The sequence below is a fragment of the Mchenga conophoros genome, linkage group LG19, assembly GCF_057382185.1.
Source record: "Mchenga conophoros isolate Kocher_MC1m ecotype Shallow Benthic linkage group LG19, M_conophoros_male_GT1.1, whole genome shotgun sequence".
In the NCBI taxonomy this organism is placed as follows: domain Eukaryota; kingdom Metazoa; phylum Chordata; class Actinopteri; order Cichliformes; family Cichlidae; genus Mchenga; species Mchenga conophoros.
Window position 1 is genome coordinate 26181605 of NC_140544.1, and position 19139 is coordinate 26200743.

Below are 19139 nucleotides of genomic sequence, written 5' to 3' on the forward strand. Positions count from 1 at the left end.
TCCAAGATGCTGTAGAACACATTACAAAGTCGTTTTCACATTTTTGCTAACTCTCAAAACTATAAAAGTTTCATGCTGGTCTTAGTAGGTCTTAGTAACTGTAACAGAGCCTCCTTATCTGTGTGGACACATTAACAGATGTGGTTAAGAGAGGGGATGCAGATGACATTCCCCAGGAAAGCAAAATAGTCCATCAAAGCAAACTGCAGCAGATATTAACTTATTATTTTTTAAATCATTTTAATGTTTTTGAAATTTAACATTATTTCATGTTAGAATTGAAGTAAATAACAGATCTGGGCATGTTGCATGAAGTAGAAGGGAGATTTAATGCTGACCTGTTAAAACATTTGTATCATTACGTTTGATTAGAAAACATGAGGCTGCAAACACATTTAATTCATTAAAAGTTTTTACAATATTGTGTAATGTTACAATATTCTTGTTAACACCGTGGTTGTATGTTTAAGTTCTAAATATGATTAGTTGACGCTTTTAATTGGACAAAATAAGTAACTTTTTGTGCTCATTACTTGTGGAAATTCTTTAGCACTATCGTTTTATTCTTTTTTTCATTTAATCTTACTTGTTAGGTTTATATTTGAATTTGAGAGACAAGTGGTAAAATATCGTAATATCTCCAATGCCACATTAAAAATATCTTAGCACATAAATGTCATTCAGTTACCCTGCGATTTAATAAATCCCACAGCTAATCAAAGCCACTTACATAAATCTGTGATGTAATATTTCAAAAGCTCAAACATAAATATATCTACTTACATCCTTATATACCCTCATCATGGACTTGTTTTGCTGTTTTGTACACCGCCTCCCCCACACCTTCAAAAGAGCTTAGTGGAAATAATTTTTAGCTCTTTGATGTGCGATTATGACTGGTTTTATGTGTGGCTGCTTTGATGAAAATGATGGCTTTTCTTCCACACACGCATCTCGCCCCGCCCTCGCCTACTACACAAGGCTTGATTATGACACTCTAAGATTTACTGTGCTATGTAAGACATTGTGTTATTTGTTCTTAGTCATGCTCTTGCGATTCTATTTAAATCCAGATTATTTTGCGGTTCAATCAGTCTAAAAACAGAAATGTACTGTGGGTGATTTCAAGAATAGCAGTCTCAGTACAACAATAGAGTATGAGCGCCTTTTTAACTGATGCAGAGTATAAACGGACTCTTATGAACGAGGAACAAAAGTAATCATGCAGTCCGTGAAATTGAACAAGGCGATTGCTTTTAGGCAAGAATGTGTCAAATTAACGAGCCGAAACAAACCCATAAATAAATAAGAAGTTTAGTAAAGCTGATAGTGAGAAATAAATGAAAAGATGTTATAACATTATAATAATGGAAAGCATCCACTGTGTTGTATATCCAGGATGGTTACTTGTGCCTAGTTTTAAAGACTTTGTTTATATCCTCCATATTTTAGATTTTTTTACTTTTTCACTTGCTTGCATAACTTTTCATTGTCTTAATGTAACCACCAGCTCCCCTCTGAGTTTGCTTTTGAAGCATTATTGTTGGAGGAGAGTTGGAGCAAACGGCATTTAAAACGATTTCTGTATACAGAAAAGGATTATTGATGCTGTTGCTGATGTTTTGTCATGGAGTATGTTTTTGTTGTGTTTCCTTTTGTTTTGGTCCCTTATTTAGCTTTGTTTGTTCATTTCTGTTCCCATCATTGTTCGTTCCCGCCCACGAGTGCTCTCTTTGCTATCATTGTCTACTTTTCACCGTCTCCATCATGCTGCCTATTGGCTGTACTGTGGCATTCTGTTGTACGCTTTTGAGCATTTGTTGCTTTGATAATTATTTGGTTGTGTGAAATGGATCTTAAACTTAAGCATAAACATTTCCTACTTTATTTAAATTTAGTGTGCTCAGTCTACAATCTCATTGCACCAGTGCACCACTTGTGCCCATCTCAGCTGCCATTAGAATCCCATAGCTTTCAATTAGATCTGAAAGAATAGAACGCTCTTCCATCCTCTGGTGAACAGTCTTATGATTTCTTCCTTTCTCTTTGTTTGCTTGCCTTGGAAAATGATACCCATTTCTCAGAATACAATGTTTTCTTCAAAGCTTTGAAACTGCCTCGGGTCCCTCCCTGTTCTTTCTTCTTCTTCTTCTCCTTTGTTATGTTTCCTTTAGCAGCGTTGTTGCCTGCATATGGGTCAACGAGTCCGCCTAGCCCAATCCAAAGATTTGACCTGATTTCAAAGCAATCAGTGGAACCATCGGCACGTGTCACTCTGTGTTTCCTCCTCCTCTCGCTCTGTCTCTGTCCTCCCCACAGAGCTATACGGCAGCTCATCTCTCCAGCTCCTAAGCTGCTGGACGGGGTTAAAATGTTGAACAGCTGCTGGTGGCCCACCAGATGTGGGCTGTGGACCAAAAACATACTGTGCAGTCAGTTCTCATATTTGTTATGCAGTTTGCAAAAAGCTTTTTTTTAAATTTCATTTCTTAACAAATTTGCACATTATTAGAATTGAAATGCACCACACTAAAGAATGTATTTAATAAAACATGGTTAATAGATAACTATAAAAAGCTATTAAGTCGAACTATAAAACTAGGAATGACTGTGACCAGTTGACTAGACAAATAAATATTTGCTGCCCTTCCTTAGTCGGTTAAAATGATTATTTCTATTGTATTAATGTATAAAAGCAGGTAACTGTTGCGTCTAAGATGCTACAATACCACCATCCATAGCTACATGCCCAAAAGATGCTAAATGGGAAACAATTGAATGGGAAGTTGTTAACAAACAAGCTGATAATACTGATGACAGTCATGGTAACAATCATAGTTCTGCAGCACTCAATTCAGAAAATTGATATTTGTAGAGTGTCGGTGCAAAAATCTTGAGCAGTGATTTATTAAAACGTCTGCAAAAATACATGGAAATACAATATATAAGGAAAAAATAGAATTTGAACAATTCTAACGAGCTTCAACACCAATCGAACTCCTTTATCTAAGCTTTCTTGTAATTTCTTTACGTAGTCTTCAGGAATAGTTCTCAGGGCTTCTTGAACAACATTCAGAGCTATTCTTTGGATGTTGGCTGCCGTTTGTAGTGTTCTCTGTCAAGATGATCCCGCACTGTCTGCTTCAATAATGTTGATGTCCGAGCTCTGGGAAGATCAATCCATTACTGATAGTGTTCCATCCATTGTGCGGTTTTCTATCCAGATATGCTTTTATTGTGGTGTGTTTGGGATCATTGTCAGGCTGTAAAATGAAGCCATTGCAAATAGGATTCTTCACATTTTTAAGGACACACTGTACACCATGCCAACACATGCCAAGTTTGGGGGTAATAGAGTAGGTCTTTGAGAATCAGCTTGTTAATGCAAAAATACTATTTTATGCTGGTAAAACTGTGTTATCTTAGCATTTTTCCATAGATTTACAGTTTAAAATGGTTATTTGCTAAGTCTGTTATGTGTAGACACAGCATTGGTTAGGTTAGGTGAGTTGAGGTTGCAGATGCACAGCAATTGTGGTCAATTATGAAGGAGTTTAAATAGCATTCCATATGTAAAATGTAGAAGTGGATATGGATAAGAGTGCCAGCTGAGCCTTCAGCTGATGTCGGCTAGCGCTGAGATCAGCTAATTTGCCAGGATTGCTGTTGCTTTGGTGTATCGTTATCTCACAGGTTAATGTTGGCACGGCTATTCTCCAGATAGGTACATTAGAGAATTTCAAGATGTCAAATGTGCTTTCAAATCTATGACCACTACATATTTAATGACAATACATTTTAAGGGGAAAAATGAATAATTTAAGAGTAACTTTCAAAAATGCTGATCTGTCAGCAGCTGTCATCAGATTTTGATTTATCTAGCTAAATCTTGATTGTAAGTACACGATATGAGCTTTTTTTTTACACCTGAACCCTACCCAGGAGTGCAGTGCACATATTGAAATTCTGTTTGCATAGGTGCAGATTTCCCATGTTAACAGGCTCATTTCTGTTAATTAGGAGAAAATAGTTACAGTCAGATTTGACCTTTGGGAGTTGTGCCTATCACTGTTAATTAAAGTTTGATTGCCAGAAGTCATGTAAAACTCTCGTCTATCAGCATATTTCACATCTGAATGACTTCAGCAGCTTCATCATCCTCCCCTCAATTTTCTGAGCTCAATTGCAGAATTCAAACCACCAGATTAAAAAGAGAAAAAACGTTTGGGGCTTTGAAGCAGTGTTGATGGAGGCTACTTGTTTTCGTCATTTCTGTTGTGTGCTCATCTTCAGGTTTTGACGCTGTACTTTGCACACAGCAGGACCTTGCTCTCTTTCACTCTGTTTCACTCAGCCCCTCACTACTTTTATTCCCTCTACACCAGCTCTGCCTCTCTGTGCTATTCTTTTCTGCCTCATGCTGTCTCACCTACACTCTGTAGATCTGTCTCTCTGCCCTGTAGACATTCTTTTATCCTCCCATCCCTCTGTCTCCCTCTGGCTCCCTGCGCCTGTACTTGGCTGCTTGCTATAAAAATAGCTTGGCCTAGATTACAGCAGCTGCATTGGCGCTGGCACTACAGTTGGTTTGGCTGGGCCAAGTGAGGTAGCCTGTTGTAATAAGAGGTTGGCAGTGAAGAGATGGAGTGCATGTGTGTATGTGTACATGTGTTTGTGTGTAAACATATACTAACGCGTGCCTTTGTGTTCATTTTTAATACACAGGCAATATACAGTATACTGTAGATTTGCATGCAGTTATTAGAGTTGTGCTTGTGCAGAGAAGCGTTTGGTTATATATGTGCATGTGCATGCATGTGTCCATACTATGAGCATGCGTGTATCAGCCCACCAATGGTGATCCACTGCCCTGATTCCTCCTTCCCCCCCCCCCCCCCCCCCCCGCTCCACTGCAGAGCTCCACTTCAGAATACAAATTGTGTTCGTCAGTGAGTCTGAGACAGTGTCTCATCCTTTGAGCATCTCTGCTGCCTCTCCGTCCACTCCTCTCCTCATCTCTTATGAAGTGCATTGTGCACATTAGAGAGAGCAATAGCTGGATTGCTATCCTATTGACTGCACTTTATGTGATAATTGCATGTATAACCGCTTATTGGTCATAAAGAAGCGAGGTTTAAGTGAAAGACAAAACACATTAGGTTACCAGGGGTTTACATTTCCTAAATCTAACCGTGTTCTTGGCATGTATCTTTACACTTTATATTTAGACACTGTTCTGTCAATATCTGCCTACAAAAAGAGTCAACCGTACTGCAGCTTTTACTGTGTCACTACTAAATTAGCTGCAGCTTAAGCAAACAGATTAAACTTGACAGAATATTTCTATTTTAGGAGATGTACTTTGGAGTTGCTGGTGGACATATTTTGTTACCTTGCCAACAGTCTTTAAGTGAAGCTAAATTTATAGACCGCTGCCGGAATCCACATATTAACCGTACAGATGTAAGAGTGGTATCGGTTTTCTCATCTTGGCCTCAGGAAGATTTTTGTATGACGTGGAATTTATGGAAGCATATACATACAGCGTACCTCAGTAAATTGAATCTATAAAACAGTGCTGACCATAACAGCATTGTTACTTATAGCTAACAATAGACCAGAACATCTTCAGTTCTGCTGTTAACCCTCTAAATTGCCAGCATTTGAAAGGAAAAAATGAAAAACGTAGTGTTCCTCAGGTTTTTTCTTTCAGATTTTTATATAAGCCTTTATATTTTCCTGCACAAAGTCTTGTTTGGGCTCTCTTCATCCTGTGAGATCTAACAGAGAGAATTGTGAATGAGGAGAGAAGAATTGAGAATGAGGAGGAGCAGAGCTGCAGAATGAGGCCAGAGAGGAAGAAAAGTGCTTCATCATCCGCGGCGATCCATCCTACTTATCAGCTGCGACAAAACAGATCAAAGGAAGCTGCGCTTCGGTAGCCGAGAACAACACATGCAGTGGTCTGCACGGTTTGTTGATGCCAGTGGCCACAGCAGCGCTCCTTTAACCTTGACCCACCCACAACATTCATGTGAACTAATTATTTAGCTCTGATTTTGCACCATTCCTTACTGCCTTTAGTCCTTATTTTTAATTTAACAGACCTAATTCTACTCATATGTGTTGTTTCTGTACATTTTCTTCTTAAACATAAATTTTTGGACATACTTTTAAATCAAATCCCCATTAGATAGATAGATAGATATATATATATATATATATATATATATATATATATATATATATATATATATATATATATATATATATATAGCGCGTAGTGGTTAGACTACACGCCTTTGGAACAGAGGATCGCAAGTTCGATTCCTGCCTGGGGCGTCTGTATCCAGTAAGGGTCCTAAGGCTAGACCCCCTATGCTAAGCGAGCCTACCGCAGACATGAGCGAGACAAATAAATATGAAGGCATGCCGGCTCGGACGTCGCCCGGATCAACAAGGTCCGCGTCAGGTGTTGAGGAACCAGGGCACCCTGACGAAAAGTGGGCTACTGGAACAAGAAGGCATCGGTGGGCAAGAGACGAAAACAGGGCGTTGTCTCCGCTGGAGACGGAGCAATACTGGAAGAGCATATGGGAGAAGGATGCAACCCATAACGGCAATGCTCAGTGGCTAGAGGATCTGAGGGCAGACCACAGCAACCTCCCTGAACAGGGTCCAGTAACCATCACAGTGGCAGATATCCAAGAAAGAGTCTCCAGTATGAAGAGTTGGACAGCACCAGGGCCCGACATGGTTCATGCCTACTGGCTGAAGAAGCTGACTGCACTCCACGAGCGTCTGGCAGCACAAATGAACCAGCTGCTAGTTAACGAGAGACACCCGGAATGGCTAACTGAAGGCCGGACGGTCCTGATCCCCAAGGACCCCAAGAAGGGACCGGTCCCCTCCAACTACCGACCAATAACCTGCCTCAGTACTACATGGAAGCTCCTGTCAGGCATCATATCGGCTAAGATGAACAGGCACATGGGTCAATACATGAGCGGGACACAGAAAGGAATTGGCAAGAATACCAGAGGCGCAAAACACCAGCTACTGGTAGACAGAACAATCAGCCGAGACTGCAAGACCAGACTGACCAACCTGTGCACTGCCTGGATTGATTACAAGAAGGCCTATGACTCAATGCCCCACAGCTGGATACTGGAATGCCTAGAATTGTACAAGATCAATGGGACCCTAAGAGCCTTCATCAGGAACTCAATGGGGATGTGGCGTACAACACTAGAGGCCAACTCCAAGCCCATAGCACAAGTCACCATCAAGTGCGGGATCTACCAAGGAGATGCTCTGTCCCCACTGCTGTTCTGCATAGGCCTGAACCCCCTCAGTGAGATCATTAACAAGACTGGCTACGGATACCGACTACGGAACGGAGCAGTTGTCAGCCACCTCCTGTACATGGATGACATCAAGCTGTATGCCAAGAGTGAACGAGACATCGATTCACTGATCCACACTACCAGGCTATACAGCAATGACATTGGAATGTCGTTCGGACTGGAGAAGTGTAGTCGGATGGTATCAAAGAGAGGGAAGGTAGTCAGAACTGAGGGGATTGAACTACCAGAAGGCAACATTGCAGACATAGAGGACAGTTACAAGTACCTGGGGATCCCGCAGGCAAATGGGAACCATGAAGAGGCCGCTAGAAAGGCTGCAACCACCAAGTACCTGCAGAGGATCAGGCAAGTCCTGAGGAGTCAGCTGAATGGTAAGAACAAGATCCGGGCCATCAACAACACGTACGCCCTGCCCGTGATCAGGTACCCTGCTGGGGTAATAGGCTGGCCAAAGGAGGAGATAGAAGCCACTGACATAAAGACAAGAAAGCTCCTTACCATGCATGGAGGGTTTCACCCCAAGTCCAGCACCCTGAGGCTGTACGCTAAGCGGAAGGAAGGGGGCCGGGGACTGGTGAGTGTCAGCACCACAGTCCAGGATGAGACAACGAACATCCAAGAATACATTGGGAAGATGGCCCCAACTGACCGAGTGCTCAGTGAATACCTCAGGCAGCAGAAACCCAAGAAAGAGGAGGGAAACGAGGAACCATCATGGAAGGACAGGCCCCTGCACGGTATGTACCACCGGCAGATAGAGGAGGTGGCTGATATCCAGAAATCCTACCAGTGGCTGGACAAAGCTGGACTGAAAGACAGCACAGAGGCACTAATCATGGCAGCACAAGAACAAGCTCTGAGTACAAGATCCATAGAGGCTGGGGTCTATCACACCAGGCAAGACCCCAGGTGCAGGCTGTGTAAAGATGCCCCAGAGACAATCCAGCACATAACAGCAGGGTGCAAGATGCTAGCAGGCAAGGCATACATGGAACGCCATAACCAAGTGGCCGGCATAGTGTACAGGAACATCTGTGCCGAGTATAACCTGGAAGTCCCGAGGTCAAAATGGGAGATGCCCCCAAGGGTGGTGAAGAATGACCGAGCTAAGATCCTGTGGGACTTCCAGATACAGACGGACAAAATGGTGGTGGCTAACCAACCGGACATAGTGGTGGTAGACAAACAGAAGAAGACGGCCGTAGTGATCGATGTAGCGGTTCCGAATGACAGCAATATCAGGAAGAAGGAACACGAGAAGCTGGAGAAATACCAAGGGCTCAGAGAAGAGCTCGAGAGGATGTGGAGGGTGAAGGTAATGGTGGTCCCCGTGGTAATCGGAGCACTAGGTGCGGTGACTCCCAAGCTAGGCGAGTGGCTCCAGCAGATCCCGGGAACAACATCGGAGATCTCTGTCCAGAAGAGCGCAGTCCTGGGAACAGCTAAGATACTGCGCAGGACCCTCAAGCTCCCAGGCCTCTGGTAGAGGACCCGAGCTTGAAGGATAAACCGCCCGCAGGGGCGTGCTGGGTGTTTGTTTTTTATATATATATATATATATATATATATAGCTCATATTATTAAGCCAAAGCTAAAGGGGGAGCCTGCGGTGGTACCTGAAATGTAATGTGTTATCATTTCAATGTGTCAGATCCCCTTTTTTATCTGTCGTCCTCAGTGCATCATTGTAAATATAACCATCTATTCATTTGTTTCTGCTTGTCCAGTTTGGGCAGTAAGTAACTGTGGTTCAGCTAGAAGATCCTGGGTTTGAATCTAAGGCCTGGCTGGGAGCCTGTCTCTGCAGAAATGTGGTTGTGGGTACTCCAGCTTCCTCCTACAGAACAAAGATGTGCATGGATATACAGAAGTAGCCCCAGACTCACATGCAGGTTGGTTATCACCAGCATGTGTGCTACATGCTGTAAGTGGTAAATTTGCAGTGCCACATAGTATAATATACTGTTTTACAGTATGTTACAATATTCCAGAAGTAATAATTGATTAGTTCCAGGCAGAAAGGACCTAATCTCTGTTTATCTGCAAACATTTGCTTTGCTGATCTTTCTGTTAACAGGAAGTGAAACTTACTTTTTTTTTCAGCTTTGACTCAAAGCTTTGTAAATAGGGGAAAGTGAAAAGAGAATTTTCCAAGAGGGCATAAATAAATGATCACAACCTCTGGCAAACTTAGACTACATTAAATTCAAGTAAACAGAGCTGATTCAAAAGAAAAGACGACATATGCGTGCCGCTTTATCACTCCTCTGCGTGTGATTAATGAGCTGTGGGAGTGCTTTTGATGTAACATCTAAACCTGTCAGGTATCATCACCAGCGCTGCCTGCTCGTGCTGCCATGACTTGAAAGACTAAAACAGTTTCAATCTCAACAGATGAAGCAGCTGACGGTGCTTTTCAGACAAGGTCAACATGTTACTGTGTCTGATATGTTGTGTTTTGTGGCTTTTACAGGGGAATTTTTCCAGACCGAGTGACTGACACTGTCTGCTGGAGGAATGTCACAGTCATCCATAAATATCTTTCTCATGTTCTCCGTCTGCTCAGTGTGGACAATGCCTGACACACACAGACAGAAATAGCCCTCACGGCCCAGAGCCTTAATATTAATGGCTTATAGGGACTTTGTTGTCTCGGCTGGTTAGACAATTATTATTATGAAATGGAGTGCTGGAGAGACACATGATCTGAGTGATGGAAAGAAGACAAGGTGTGTTAGCATTTTACGCAATGGCATAATGTCTGTGGAATCTGGAAAATGATTGGTCTTCAAGTGGAATGGAAACTCAGTCTTTCAGTATAATCAAGGAGCTGTGGCAGCATCACCAGCTTCATCAGCTGCTTTATTGTGAGTCATAAAGAGCCACAGTACCACTAAAGTACAAACCAGTAACTGAAAAGTTCTTAAAAGGTTTTCGAGGCATCAAAATGCTGACAAAATAAGGTATATCTATTAACAGCATGCAGACAGACATCGGCATGATGGGCTTTTAGGCTTGTTGTTTGTCTGTATATTCCTATTCTCATGAAGTCACAGACCATGTCAACTGAAGGCAGCAAACAACTGACATCTGTGGTTATGCAATTGTGGCTTGACATATTTTTCATTCACAGTGCTGATGGTAAGCCAGTAATCAGAGTGTATGTAATGTGCTGTGTTGGGCAGAAAAACTACACAAACACAGCTTGTATAGGATTGACTTTAACAGTTGATTTCACAAGGATTGTATTCATAACAGTGACAGCACATGTTAATAGACACCAATGTACCAGAAATATAAGGTGCAAACATTATAGCAGAACTGCTAATTTACATCTGTAGTCCCGGAGCAGGTCGCATAAGAACTTTATAATAAACAAAGACATGTAGCTGTGAGCCTTGTGTAACTTGATACTGCTAGAAATCATGCTGGACTAAAACGGATGCTGTGGATTAAGAGAATATTCAGCAGAAAATCCAAACCATACACCTCCACGCTCCAGTATACTGACTATATAACCTTGTGATCTGAGATGTATTGAATTAACTTGATGTCTATTTCTGGAAAGGTAATGTTGAATCAGCTCCTCGCTTTTATTGTAAGATGATATTTTGTCTTATCTCCTCTCTGACTCCCTGAAGAAGTGAACCGTAACGGTACAGTTGAGGATCTCTCATGCTACACTTGAACTGGTGCTTATACAGCTTCTGCTCTCATTGTCCACCCCATATTTGTTGTCAGTATATCACAAAGACATCAGGTGTAAACACGACTTTCTTCTTAATGAATGGGTTGGTCTGTGTGACTCTGATGCTGGTGTTGTTTGACGTAAACATGGATTGATTTTTTTTTTTTCAAAGATGGTTGTGACACATTTTTCTCCCTCAACCCCGCGAACACAAAAGACAATTGTAATAAAAATAAAATGCAACAAAAGCGGAATAAACCGGCCGGTGAATTCTGCAGTGCGCCCTGCGTGGTTCGTCAAGCTCTACAGTGGCGTAAAACAAGACGAACGTGAGGATGGTAATGACGTCAATGTGGAGCCAGGAGCGGGGAGGGCAGGAGCCAGAGAGAGAGAGAGAGACGGAGAGAGTTTGTGCAGTTGCTGCAGCATCACTCACAGCAGCGCGTAAGTGCAGCGAGGAGTCCAGCCTCGACTCACGCAGCCGATTAAAAAAGAAACCATCCAGAACAGTCCGCCGGACTTAACCGCAGCTTCCTGGAGAAAAAAGCGACAGATATCTGCGTTTTCTGCGCCCTGCTAGAGTGGAAGAGAAAGACTTTTACTCATTTTTTTAAAAACCCAAAACACGCAAGGGAATGCCATCGATAAATATGAAACTGGAGATGGTGACCATCATCGCCTGCGAAGTAGATATTGAGGTGTTTACATCAGATAAAATGCAGGTACGGTTCACCCATAAAAAATGCACGTTGAAATGAAGCCTGCTTTTTGCGGTGTGTTGTGCAGCAGTTTGCTCGGGGCGACTGCATGCTGCCCCTGTAGAAGCGCATGAATGTCTTGGGTGACGTTGAATGCAGCCCTTCCTCAAACGAGGATTTTTATCAATGGGAGCCGCATCTCGGGGAGACGCACGCGCAGCGCCGCGCGTGCACGCCGCAGTGATTGACGCTGAATGAATTGCAAAAATTGCTGAAAAATGCACGAATGTTTTTTTTAAGGAATCATTGTGTATGCGTCAGTGTGTGTGTGTCAGGCTTCAGATAGACGGCAATTATAAGATGAGGCTCGCAAGGGGTATGATGAAGTGGATTGTCCATGCAAGACACATGTATGGAAATAAGCGAGGCGATGCTTAGACGCAGTGGCGAACAGGCTGTCTTGTACCCCCCCCCCCCCCCCCCCCCCCCTCTCTGTTTTATATCTGGCCTTACAGCAGCATTGCAGGTACATCAGGTTAAACGTGATGCCGGAAAAAAATATAAAAATAACTTGGTGAACATGAATAAACATGCAGTGGCATAAAAAATCCTGGTATAAGTGATTGAAATTGATGCCCTAGGAAATGATAATGGAAGGGGGGGGGGGCTAATAGTTACAATTAGATTTGCCTTTGAGTACATTTGTGTCACTATAAATTCAGTATTGCACCCCCTATGGCAGTGTTTTTCTAAAAGCCCTCAGAACTGGGGTGGGCAATTTATTTTCCCAAGGGCCCACGTGAAACACTGGTGGAGGTATGCACCAATACTCTAATAGTGATATATAATTAATACTAAGCTGAAGTCAATTCTGCTCAGTTCTGTTGTGGTGTGGCACTTCATAACAGCTCCAGTTTCTCAGTTGGGCCCTTAGGGAAAATCAGCTGCCCACCCCTGCCTTGGGACACATCAGATACAGGTATTTGATAAACTGTCGGTCAGGAAAGCAGTTGCAATCAGATGAGTTCAAAATGAGCTTCAGGACCCCACCTTTGGCACCACAACATGCCAAGTTTGAGGCTTAAAAGGCTATGCAGATGGTCGGCCAAAGCTTGGCTCACCCGCTAAACCCTTTGGAAATTCCATGTCAGAATATATTCCCTCACCTGCTGCCTGCTTGTCTGATCTGACTCATCACCAAAAATGACTGAAATACGAAAAGGGTGAAGGAATTCAAAATAAAGTAGCAGTATAAGGGGCTGTAGTGCAGTCTGGAGGTATAAGGACTTATCTGGCCTACAAACTCCAAATAATCCCTCTGTGGTTCTCACACTTAAGTGCTGTTGTGCTCTGGTGATATAGGCTAATTTTCTACCCTACAGAAGCTCAAATCTCAGTCACCACACCCAGCTTATAGACCATTAATTTTTTTTATTCATTCATTTATTTATTAGCAGTTTAATGTTTATCACTAACCTTCCCAAGCTATTCCAGTAACATGTACATAGGTGGATTGTTGAAGTTTCATTTCCATCTCTTAATGATGTTGTTGTGCTTGTTTGCTCCTGTTTTATGCTGTAAATATGTAACACAAAAAAACAGTCCCTGTTGACAACTGACTCATCCTATGGTCTGTGGCCCCTAGCTAGCCAGGCAGCTGCTGTGATTGCTCCCAGGTCTGACAGTTTCTAAACCACTGCAGACCAGCCAAGGTGAAAGACACCAATGTATCACCCTGCAGTTGTTCTCCAATTATAGGAGATTCAAATTTCCCTAGGGGATGTTAGAGTAAGAAAAACGACTGACGAGCTTCACCGTGGAACCTCTAAAGTGTTGATTATTTAGGATTTCGACTCACCCGTGACCTAATGTCTCTTAATTTATTGTACAGTTCATGATTGTGTGTTTCAAGGGGAGTCTAGGGTTGGATGTGTCATTTCTTTCGCTGTGAAAAACCTTCATTAAAACCTGCTGCTCCTTTAGATCGTCCGTCCTCCTCTGACAGGCTAGACACAGACAGGGGCAGGCCAGTCTGATCAGAGGACAGTCTTCACTAAACCTTCCTGTCAAACCGCTCTTATCAGCCCACCTCTCACAGACTCCGCCAAAGAAAAGGGGGTATGTGCACAATTAAAACAGCAGACAGAGGACTGAATAGCACAAAGAACACTAGTAATCCTGGTTTCTAGTGCACTGAGAGTGATGGAGAGCACAGAAGAAGAGGGCAGATTAAAGATGGGCACGTGGGGAGCACGCTCAGATTGAACCCACCTCCCCGTCAGTCTATTCTTGTTTTTTTTATTATCATTTAACCAGATCTGAGCCTGTCTGAGGCCCATGTTTTTATTACTATGCCTAAATCTGTAGATGACAGATAATAATCGGAATGCTGTTTTGTTCCAAAGCACTTTGGGTGAACTTAAGTGGATTGATGCTATTTATAGACCCGTCAAGGAAAGATTAAGCAGTGTTGGTGTTTGAAAGGGGAACATGAAGAAAAACAAGTGAGTGCTTTGACATGGTTGAAAACGCCGCGGCTCGGGTCTTTGCTGATTACATCATTAATGAGACAGACTGAGAGGCTATGCACAGGGTAGGTTGTTGTCATAATAATGGGAAGGCTGATGGTGTAGAAAGCTCTCTTTTTTCCAGAAAGTGCTTGGGATCCATTTTAGATTAAACAAAAGGACTGTTGATGTTAAGTTCGGCAAGGCCGGAGGTGCAGGTTGACTGCATGCACACCTCATGTCATTACCTGCAGAATGTACCAGCATAAGCAGATGACAGCACGGGACACATTTTGAAGGTCGTAGCATGTTTTGGCATGCTGTGAGTGTATTTTAGGACAAAGCTTGCCTTTGCAGTTACAGTTACCATGCATGCTTGATTTGATGTTGACACTTTCATGTAATTTTTTTTAAAATATCCACTTGCACTTTCATATAGGTGTAAATAGATAATGCGCGCCTGTCGACCTGCTCTTTCTCTTGACAAGTTCGTCTCTGGTTTCACTCAGTCGCAAAATATGTGTGTTGTTTCTTTTTTTTTTTTTTGGAGGGTGGGTGGGCGTTAATTAGGATGCCTATGTAGTGCTTTACACATTTGCCTAACAACCAAAAGATGTCCCCTTTGATCCCAGGAGAAGACACAAATCCCTGTTGGGATGTGTCAGGAATAGGGCTGCCACAAACGATTATTTTGATAGTCGACTAGTCACAGATTATTTTTGCGATTAGTCGACTAATCAGATCATCATCCATTGGACGTAAAACTACAGCTTACTGCACCAGCAGCATCTGCTCTTATATAACTATCATTAGCTTACAGCTGTGTGTAAGGTATGTGCTAACTAAAAATAAAGACAAGATGATAGTTCATTAAATTTTAATGAAATTTGCAGATTGTTTCGGTGAAGTTTAATAAACTCCTTGCTATCTAAAATATAACGGGACACCGGAGTAAATTCTCGAGCATCTCACACTTCTGATAATCAGCTGTCTGCTTGACGTTTATTCAGCTGTGTAAAAACTATAACTTTAATCTCAGCCAAACCGATTTACTCAGGAACAAATAAAATACTAAAAAAAAAAAAGCCAAAGAATAACATCGTTAAGTTATCTAAGTGACTTATATATCATGTTTAACCTGAGTAGCGAAAGACAGCGGTGGGTTTGAAAACGATTTGCCAGGAGTCCGGTGTTCTCACGGCTCTAGTGAGCCTAGCTCCCAGCTCGCTAACGAGCTAGTGGGTAACAGACGTCTCTGAAAACGTCGGAGCGCTTTTGAAAATATGTGGTGTCCTGATAAACTGAGCAGATATTTGAGGCTTACACAGCTACATTCTCGCCTGAAAATATGTTAAACATTTATTTTGTGACCCAGAAAGAATAATAAGAGTAATATTAAAACTAACTACCTGCCGCCATTGTTGTAAACTGAGCTGGGCCGCGCTATGAATTCTGGGACACAGCTGCTTCTTCTTCGGGGTTTAACGGCAGCTGGCATCCTTGTACATGCAGTGCTGCCATCTTCTGTTTCAGTCCGTTATTACACTCTTAAATCCTGCCACTTATTCCTGCGTCTTTTGTGATCTTACAAAGCATCAAACGACGCGTCGACTATTAAATCAGTCGTCGACGATTTTGATAGTCGACGTAATCGTGACTAGTCGACTAATCGTGGCAGCCCTAGTCAGGAAGGGCATCGGGTGTAGAAATCTGGCAAATCGAACATGCCGAGCTACCCACTGAGGCGACCCCTTGTGAGTAAGGGAGCAGCCGAAAGTATCTTTATGATACGTTTAACACATCAGTGTTGCTGGAAAAAACAGCATTTTGACATCATGACCTCTTCACACTTACAGCTCCATCGGTTCTCCCGACAGTCAGACCCGCCTCATCATGAAAACAGCACACAGAGGCTACACTGCAAACCACCAAGTACAGCTATTTTCGACTTATGCCTGATTTCCCCCACACAGAAGACTCTAGTAACACTGACACACTCACACACTCCAACCACAACAGTGAGTCAGCGGACTCGCAGACCTACAGACAAACATCTCTGTCAGCAAACACAAACAGCACCTCGCAGAGGACACTGGGAGAATTCTCCATCCACCTGGGTCACTTTCCATTTGTCCCGTCGACTGTCTATCTTTCTGCCCGTCTCTCACTTCCCTGCGTCTGTTCTCACGCTTTGCTGTTGTAGAAACCGCGCTGGTTATGAGGAAGGAGACGAGATCTGATGACTAATCTGCGCTTTTGTTGTTCAGCAAAACTGAAGAGTGATTTTGCTGACGTCTGTGATGTTTTCATTCTTTCCCGCTGTCTTTTTTTAATGTGCTACGTTACATAACATGTTGTCATCGCGCTTCATTTAGGAAGTTTATTTTAAGCATATAAACAGCACAGGAAGGTAAAAAGCAATATACTAGACCATAGTTTTATATAGAGATATTTTCTATCCTTTGCTTAAACCCTAACTATATATGTATGTGTGTGTGTGTGTGTGTGTGTGTGTGTGTGTGTGTGTCCCAGGCCTCTGGTAGAGGACCTGAGCTTGAAGGGTAAAGATTGCCCGAAGGGTGAGTGTGGAATTTTTTTATATAGGCCTTATGTACAATATAGCAGAGTGAAGATAAAAAATATACATGTATCAGTCCCACTTAGACATTTGGCCTTTTGTTTTAATATTCTAGAGAAATACCACTGACAGAGCTCTTAGTGCATACCGAATAACCATGCATTAGATTTGAGCGTTCATGTTATCTTAGACTCACATTTAAAAACATTGTTGTGATGCTGCCAGACCAGGTGTTTGTGTAAGGCAAGAGGCAGAGAAGCAACAGAAGGGTAGGGTAGGGAAGGCAGAATGGATGTAGACATCGGCAGTATCATTTTCTGTGCTGGTAGGAAACTAGATCTGCATATTGGCAGGGTTGAGCGATCCTGGGTCTGAGCAGTGGGCTCAGGTGTGCCTGTTCCCCCCACTCTGGGCACTGGGCAGGCGGCATTCACATTTGCCTGAAACCCTAGATAAGTGCTCGAGCTCAGGTGTCAGCTAAAGGTTAGTGCTGTGTCCGTTAGGGTGACGTAGAACAAAGGACATGCTCCTGGCTTGGGTGTCTGGTTACCATGTAGCCAAGATGACATGACTGTGAGATAAGATTAGATGCAAAATAAAAAAGGTCTTGCAATGGAATGTAGGGGCTCCCAATTTACTTACCGAGGACAAAGGGTTCGGAAACGGCATCATGCAGTGACTGGTCTTTGTTATTGAAGGTTCTTGTGGAACATAATTTTCTTGTCAGAATTTCCAATTAGATTTCCTGTCTCAGAAAAATGGCTGTGAGAATGCAAGGGACTGAAAAAGCAACATCAAGCCAATTACTAAGGAAAAACACAGCAAGAGTTTTACATACCCTGCAGTCTATGGCGTATACACTGCACTGTGAAAGCTAAGGGCAAAAACTAATAATATTAAGTATAGAGCTGTGTGTTTATCCATATGCGGCACATAGATTAATAGATTATGCATTCAATTGTATATCATAAAATAAACACACTTATGAGTCTCAGTTTCTAAAAACAAGTACACTTTTCTTTTTGTGCAATTTTGCTTTTAGTTTGCTTTTAGTTAGATAACAAATCCCAGCAACAGTGGCCTCAAGGGAACTTATATTGTAAGGTAAAGACCCTACAATAGGAAAAAGAAAACCTCAACAATCAAACAACGCCCTTTGAGGAAGAACTTGGTGACAGAGGGAAGGAAGAACTCCCTGTTAACAGGAAGAAGCTTCCGGTAGAACCAGGCTCAAGGAGGATCAGCCATCTGCTGAGACCAGTAAATCAAACACTGTGGAGTTTTGGGACTTTCGGTGTCTTAATATAAGGAATTTGACATGTCATTGTAAACTGTTAGGCCATGAAAGTTTCTCTCCTGTTTCAGAGCAATTCATAAGGAATTAAAAGTACATTGGTAGATATGTGATGCATCTAGGGTCATGCTTTTACCATTTTGAATCACTGTCCATAATATTTCTGCAACAAAACATGGTGATGTAACTGTGCAGCATGCTCTTGCCTTTGTTTCTGTACTGCTTAATCATCACTAGAGATGCTGTATCACCACAGAGTAATGCACTGATTGCCACCAGAGATGTTGAAAGAGGGTAAAATGCAAGAGTGAGCAGTAGGAAGTGAGAGTGGTGAGCTCATTTGTCTGTACTCTGCGGCCTGAGTTAAGGACTGTTGGTGTGGCATCTTTTAGCCACCTTATGTAATGTGTAACTCTCTGGATTATCGTCACCTTAAAAGCGTACGGATCTGCGTGCGAGCCAGCTAGAAATTTCATGCGTGTGCTTGTATCACCATCTGTGTGTTCTGCCTAAATGGAGCTGAAGAGGAAAAGCTCCAGCTTCGATAAAAAATCGGTTTTAAAAAAAACCGTAATGACCACGTTGGCGGTAATAGGATTAATGAGTCTCCCTGTGCTATAAACTGATTTTTAGCTCCCTGTCGTGGACACGTTGTGCCCTTGGCAGTGGCAGCATAGCAGTGCAGCGTTGGGCCCTGTCAATTCAGCTCATTGCTCAAGGTATTTATTCACCTGTATAACACTTGGCCCATTCACATGCCTTCCCAGTGTTTTCAGAGCCGTCACAATGAAGACAAAGCTGTTAATCACAGATTGTTCTCACTGTTTTGTAATACTAAGGATTTGCTGCTATGCTAATGTTAATGGATGATTTGAGGAAAGCTGTGATTCCCTATGTTGGTACAGGTCACTGCACACACACAAACACACACGCACAATCTTTATCCGGAGTTTATCCAGTGATACTGAGTCAGATTTTTTTCTCTCTGACACATTACCTAATCCTAA

General features: G+C 42.5%; 1 protein-coding gene across 5 annotated transcripts in view; it reads left to right on the forward strand.

The window, feature by feature from the left end:
* The window catches only part of rcan3 (regulator of calcineurin 3), a 49162-nt gene that overhangs the window by 11097 nt on the left and 18926 nt on the right, over positions 1-19139 (forward strand). Inside the window, exon 1 of one of the 5 annotated variants that reach the window (XM_085257046.1) lies at positions 11420-11777. The exons of the other annotated variants lie outside the window; for them this stretch is intronic. Coding sequence (XP_085113172.1) covers positions 11691-11777 — 87 coding nt within the window. The 5' untranslated portion in view covers positions 11420-11690. Of the gene's footprint in view, positions 1-11419; positions 11778-19139 lie in introns of those variants that run through there. 5 annotated transcript variants of the gene reach the window in all.